General features: G+C 44.9%; 1 protein-coding gene across 1 annotated transcript; it reads right to left on the reverse strand.

Moving 5' to 3' along the window:
• Positions 1-2,716: 2,716 nt before the first annotated feature.
• Positions 2,717-3,116, reverse strand: LAESUDRAFT_763521 (uncharacterized protein; the record flags this gene model as incomplete). Its single annotated transcript, XM_040913277.1, has 3 exons — positions 2,717-2,895; positions 2,948-3,023; positions 3,087-3,116. The coding sequence occupies 3 exons, from the start codon at positions 3,114-3,116 to the stop codon at positions 2,717-2,719; spliced, it is 285 nt and encodes a 94-aa protein (XP_040759394.1).
• Between the last annotated feature and the right edge of the window lie 4,112 nt (positions 3,117-7,228).

The following is a 7,228-nucleotide window of genomic DNA, read 5'->3' on the forward strand; positions in this document are numbered from 1 at the left end:
CTCATGTATATAAGCCAGAGCTCTGAGACGCATAAGTCCCCCAGACTTATTCTCATCTCTGCTACGCCTATTCATATAGTGTCATCAGCGCCCACTTGCAAGGTGCTGCTTTACCTTGATCATCTTTGTGTCCATCCTTACATCGTCAACAGTCAGTAAGTGTTTGATCATAAGGTCATAGGCTTAGTTGGCGCTCTGCGTCCTAAGTTTGTGATACTTTGCCCATGGCCTATCATGCACATCATTCCATGTATCTTGTAGGAGAGTGAACTCATCGAGAAAACTGTAATGCAATGCCTCTGACCAATCCAACGTTGAGCATGGAGGATCAAGCACAACTGCAGCAGCATTGTATGCCTTGATGGCATTTTGTATGGCCTTGCAGGGACTTCGCAATGTGCATGTGAGCATGATATGCTGTGTAGATTTCCCAGTGAGAACCGATAAAGCAACACAACAGAACACACACCTGTCTGGGAGAGATTCAGGTTGTGCAGCTCAAACAGCTGCTGAACGACAAGCTGCTGTAGATTATCCAGTGCATGGTGATATGTGTGTGTCACAATGTACTTGGCTGTCTCAATATACTTGTCATCAGTGGGTTGCCAGTGCTGCAATATATTCATTTGCACTTCCATTGCCTGCAGGTCATGCGACAATGCACACTCACATTCCTCGAGATAGCGACATCTCATCTCTAGCTTTTGCATACATGAGGCTTCAGCATAGTAGTCAACAGTCCCAGTGATTGGTGAGGTGAACATGTAGTCAGATGGGATGGAAGTCAGGAAAGGGCCTGAACTCATCTTGATCTGAGTGCGTACACTCCGCCACTCCTGTAGCTTCTTAACATAAGCCACTGCATATATGTCCCAGAGTGGTGGCTCCTATCTGAGGGTCTCGAAGTAATGGTGCTCTTCTGCACACCATCACACGAGGTCTTCCTTCTTGACATTAAGTGATTGCATAGACTAAACGATGGCAATGGATTTCATCTCGATGATATTGAGGGCTTGAACATAGTTATTATAGATCATGGTGCTTAGGCTCACGTACTTATCATCATGACATTGATGGAAGTACTCATCGATGAAGACATGTCGATGGTAAGCAGAGGCATACTGAGTCACTGAGGCAAGACTGTTTGATGCACTGAACACATGTTCGAGAGTCTCACCATCTTCGCAACCTGTTCCCTCAATGATGTTGAGGTTATTCCTGGTCTAACATGCATGGTTATGCATGTACCCATGGAATGCATTAAGGATTATGCAGCACAGCAGCCGCTGCCATTCAGGACTGAGAGAGCTTTGCTTGATAGTTTCTTTGAAGCCACAACCGATGTCGTAGTGTCCCAAAGTTCGATCTTTGAGAATGTCGACCATCTTGGCTATAATTGCAAGCAGATACTTCACACTTCAGATCATATGGTTAAACTTAGCTCGTTGCAATGCAAAAAAATGACTCACAGTTCACCACTTCTCATCATGTCACAAATCCACAAGATAAAGCCATGATGGCATGCACTTGCAAAGATCCCAGTCTCCTCAAAATACCCCACATCTGCTTCTTATCCTCTGAAGCAGCAGCCTTCCAATTCTTTGTGCATGATGCAACTTCATCTGCACCATTGGTGGGATCACCCTCTTGATCCTCGTTATCACTTGTATCGCTGTTAATGTCATCCTGCATTGAGTTGCTTCGCTGCTTGCATGGATGGCCCTTGACCTCACCTGCGAAGCAGTTGATGAACTCATTTGATAGGTAGTAATCGCTCTCTTCGAAGACCCACATATCCCCTCAACAACATTCACCAATCTGTGTGATTCGCTTGAGTGAGTTGTTGCCATCCATGCAAATTATACGGCACCAATGCAGCTCAGGCTCACCTTCAAGCTATTTAATGGAGCATGTCAGAATCAAAGTATGAAGTAGCGGACTTATACATACCTCATATGTGCATGCTGGGCATGCATTGAGTACACGCCAATTAGGTGAGCCCCTCCTGCGAGCCTTCTCAATGAGCTTTCGAACACTGCGAAGGATTGCCAGGTATACTTCATAGGCATTGGTGACCGCATTCCAGTAATGGCAGCATAGAGGTATCTAGTATGCAAAGTGTCAGCCAACTGTGTCTAGAGCAATGCAAAGCCTACCTTATAGTAGTGACACAGGAGCTTTGTGCAGGCCTTTATGCTGAAGGAGGCTTTGAAAAGGCATATGCAACGAAGAAGCTCTGTCATCTTGAATGAAATGGTGAGGGAGGAAAGTCGTCAATTTGATCGTCAATGGAGGAGAGCTCAGCATCTACCCCTCAGCATCTTGAATGAAATGGTGAGGGAGGAAGTGACAGGTGTAGTGCTGAGGTAGCCACTAAGGACAAGAGCTTCTGCAACTGAGTGAATGTCTTCACAGCAGTGAATGTGAGTTGAAGTTGTGAGACTGTAGATGTTGAGCATGTCGAGGTTGAAGTTGTATGGTGATTCTACAGTGAAATGGCTATCACATGCAGGTGATGAGTCTCCTTGCCAGCGAAGATAGGCCTCGACAAGCTTGGGAATGAGAGAGCACCAGTTTTCATCCATACGATCCACATGATGCTGCCATGTCCATGCGTCTCGATACCAGCGACTCTTCTATCTATAATAAGAGGATATGAAGTTAATGACTGAGAATGATGTGATAATACAGAGACACACCGAGAGCTGATGATATCTCACACAGCATGGATGAATGAGTCATCCTCCTGAGCTGTATCCTTCCACTCATGGTCGTCCTCCCTTCTCATCTCCTGGATCTCCATCACTGCATCATCTAAGGCAGCAGCAGAGTCTACCTCAGGTGCGATGTCTCCTCTAATTTCTGCCAGTGCTTTGTGAGACTCAGGGCCAAATCCTGATGGAGGCTTAGTAAGATATGTTATATTACAATAGAAGGATGTACTCACCTGCCACCCTCATTGCCTGCCTCTCCTCTGCTTTGCGATTCTCCTCTGCAATGGCCTTGACCCCAAGCACACTGCCCTTCACATGGCTGGTTAGGCTTGAGGAGCCAGCACGTTGTGGTCAAATCATGGTGACGTGAACCTTCCGAGTAGGTTTGACAGCAGTTGTCATGGTGCATTGTGACTCCTGCCTAAGAAGGCAAGGAGCTGGCTGCAAGGTGCAGCCTGTGTCCTGTGACCTATAATCTGTGTTGTATGGTGATATACAAGATGCAGAAAGGGGCTCAAAGGGCTCTTAGCCTTCTAACACACACGCAAGGAGGTGGTGGCTGTTAGGCCTGCATAAGCATGTATAAAATAGGTGAATAGAACTGGGGATACCCAGTTCCTCATAGGTGCTTATATACATGTATGGCAGAGCCCCTGGCACTTGTGCTACTATGGGACCTCTGGTATCTACATGTGAACATAATGTCAGAATCAGTAATGGTTCTGGTCTCGCCATGACAACTACCTACTATTGGTTGTGAGGTTGTCCAATGAGATAATTGTATAACATGGTGTCACCTTGTCGGTGACTGAAGTGGGACCACTATTGAGTGGCCAATAGGAGGTCTACTACTTACTAAGATGCCTCAGTGTCACGTGTGGTAGCTGAGCCTTTGCGGGCTTCAGTGATCGTAGTTGGGTGCTAGTTTAGGTCACATGACTGGACGTGTCGTGGTGGATCATAAATGGCTCTCTGTGTCGTCTTGCCTTGTGTTATGTCTAAGGTTTATATCTTGGCGTGGTGCCAAAGGTATATTGTAGTGGAAAAACTGTGACATCACCCCCCTCTCAGGTTTACACTCCGGGTAAACCATCAGATTTTGTTGGGTGTTTGTAGGTTGGCAAGTGTGTGGGCTGTGTACATAGTGATGTGTGTAATAGTTTAGTGGACATATTTAGGTCCTTGGGCACTCGAAGCTGCCAGTTGATCCCTTTATGCTTCTAATTCTGTGTAGGTGATTGGCTTGTGGTTCAACTCGTCATCGCCTTATATCTTTTCTCTTTATAGAACTAGGCTTGTAGATAAAACAGTTTAATGACATTGTTTAGGTCATGTGGCACTCAAAGCTGCCTGATAAAATAGTTTAACGACATACTCAGGTCGTGATGCTTGCAGTTTAATGACTTGTGCTAGGTTGCAAAAGATGCATGAATTTGTAATGCAAAAAGATGCTGTTTTTGGCCACAGCATTGACCCTTTGATATCATTCTCCAGATACCAGATTATCCTGGTCTTCTGTCTTCAGTCATGACTTCGTGCTTCTTTGCTATGGCTTGTTGCATAGGATATTACTTAATCCATGACAGATTCCTGGTTACCCAAGGAATCGAACCCACGCACACAGTATCTTGTGAGATGATCGGGTCCTGATGTATCAGATTGCCATGGCTTAACACCTAAGCCACTTGAGCAGGTAAGATATCTAGTTTGAAACTCGACCAGTATATGCTCTTTATTACATAATTGAGTGGCGTATGTCTGAGTGGTTGAAGGTATGACATATTTTGATTTAATTGACTAATCATAATCGAAACTTGATCTGTGATTGAGTCGAGATAGACTTTCTGATTGATCATAACCTTGAATGACGTCATTGTGTTGACACTCATAGCTGTCATAGTGGTGCAGTTTAGTTGACTTGTCCAGGTCCAGTGGCACTCAAAGCTGCCAGAATAGTATCGTATACACTTGTAGTGGCATGGAAGGTGTCTTCAATGTGCCTTGTAGTGTATGGTCTGTTACCAGCTGCTCTGTGGTCTGGGAGTCTGATGCTTCATTGCAAGTTTTCTCCACATAGTCATGAAAAATTGCAATGTATGGTAATCTTGTTGCCAAAAAAGATATCACCCTTTCCTTTAGTGGTCTTGTAGTGAATAGTAATTGTCAGGCTGGCCACTTTGCATGTTTGAAAATGGTGCCTTGATGCAATGGGGGCTCCAGTCCCTTGCTGGTAGCAGTAGTCTCTTTATCTGCTCCATGGTGACATTACTTTTGGTGAAAAAATGTTATGCTGCGCTTTTTTTGTAATTGCACCTGGCTTTGCCTAGTTCTTTGGGGATGGGGATAGTGGTAACGCTCCGCTCCACTGCTAGGGAAGACCTTGCATATCACCAGAGAGCAGTTCCTCGCTTGTGTGTTTCGCTTCACTTACACACGTTGTATCCCCTATTACTCCACCCTCCACTGGCCTCGTTCTGAGAGCCAAGCATGGAGCATGAATGCATAGCAAGAGAAACAAGATTTGGTGTTTGCACAAAATAAGGGTGAGTGGGTGGGAGTGAAATTTTTCATTAGACCAAGTTGGAATGATGTGGTAAATGAAGTCCATTTGACAGAAATCACGCTGTATGCGCTATCTTGGTGTGATTCTGAGACTGATCAATGGCTGTGGGTCCCCCCGTCTGGTGTAGTACTATTTTTTCTCTTTATTGAAGTCTTCCTGGTGTTATTCTTCCTTGTATTCAGATTGTTGGATCTTAATTCCTCTCACAGTTAATAGTCACATGACTATCGTGCGCTTGGATGCTGTCAACAATTTGTTACATTTTGAATACTGGCTCATTGCTGAAAGGTGCTTCATGGTGTGAATAATAATGGTGGTTGACTGAACCATCCATGGAAGTGATGGGATCTCATATCCTAGATAGGAGTGCCATGCACAAGGTCTTATGTTTCCAGTAATGGGAATTGCCTGTTATGGTATGCATGTTGCCTTTATAGGTCATGTGAAATTGCCTTTTTTAGGTCATGCATGTGGTGGTGGGTGTGATGCAAATGATATGTGCTGTCTGGTACTTGTAATATTGCTTTATTATTTTATGTACTGGTGCGCCTTTCGCTCGTGTAATATTCTATATTGCTACATAGGTTACCGGCCTAGTGTAGCATTGTAAATCTACTTTGTAAATATGTGACCCCCCCTCAGGCGTTCTTCAGGGATGGATGTGGCTTTATGGCTGTTCACCCTCATGGAGGTGTAAAGGAAGCATGCATGCGCTGTTGCCTTATTGAAGGCAGGGAGCAGCTGACAGCAAGGTAGACGTTGATGTGGAATATATAGTATCATGTTAAAAAAGGTGCACCCCAACACCTGAGTTTCTTGGGCTGAAAATACCAGTCCCGCATTGGGTACTTTGGCATAAAATTGGGCAGTTTATGGATGTTGTCTAGGTTCAGTAAAAGCCAGTCCCTCAAAGGGTACTTTGACTGAAAATGTGCCTGGCCTGCATTGGGTCCTCAGGTCATCCCGCAAGCAGCACGTTGCTGAGTGCAGTCTGGAGTTCTATTCAAATGTCACAGCACATTGTGACTTCTGCCTAAGAAGGCAAGGAGCTGGCTGCAAGGTGCAGCCTGCATCCTGTGACCCATAATTCATGTTGTATGGTGATATACAAGATGCAGAAAGGGGCTCAAAGGGCCCTCAGCCTTATAACACATAAAAGGAGATGGTGGCTGTTAGGCCACATAAGCATGTATAAAATAGGTGAATAGAACTGGGGATACCCAGTTCCTCATAGGTGCTTATATACATATATGGCAGAGCCCCTGGCACTTGTGCTACTATGAGACCTCTGGTAGCTACATGTGAATATAATGTCAGAACCAGTAATGGTTCTGGTCTCGCCATGACAACTACCTACTATTGGTTGTGAGGTTGTCCAATGAGATAATTGTATAACATGGTGCCACCTTGTCGGTGACTGAAGTGGGACCACTATTGAGTGGCCAATAGGATGTCTACTACTTACTAAGATGCCTCAGTGTCATGTGTGGTAGCTGAGCCTTTGCAGGCTTTAGTGATCATAGTTAGATGCTAGTTTAGAGATCACGTGCTAGGGGCGCTTGTGTGGGTGCTTGTCTAGGTCACATGACTGGACATGTCATGGTAGATCATAAATGGCTCCCTGTGTCATCTTGTCTTGTGTTATGTCTAAGGTTTATACCTTGGCATGGTGTCAAAGGTATATTGTAGTGGGAAAACCATGACAGCAGTCATCGGAGAATGAAGCAGATAGAGGGCACGTATAGCATAGTAAAGCTATGGGGGGAGGTCTTGGCCTTGGCATACACATACACGTCAGGCACATCACTCACGTGACCTCGTTTGATGAGCTTTCATCACTATGAGCTGCAGCGAGAATGAGCAGCCTATGCTCACTCTCAATCGTGAGTGCATGGAAAAATTTAATAGCTTATATACTGGACTGGATGATCAAAGTGGAAGCAACTTGATG

This window comes from Laetiporus sulphureus (genome assembly GCF_001632365.1).
Source record: "Laetiporus sulphureus 93-53 unplaced genomic scaffold LAESUscaffold_57, whole genome shotgun sequence".
Lineage (NCBI taxonomy): Eukaryota > Fungi > Basidiomycota > Agaricomycetes > Polyporales > Laetiporaceae > Laetiporus > Laetiporus sulphureus.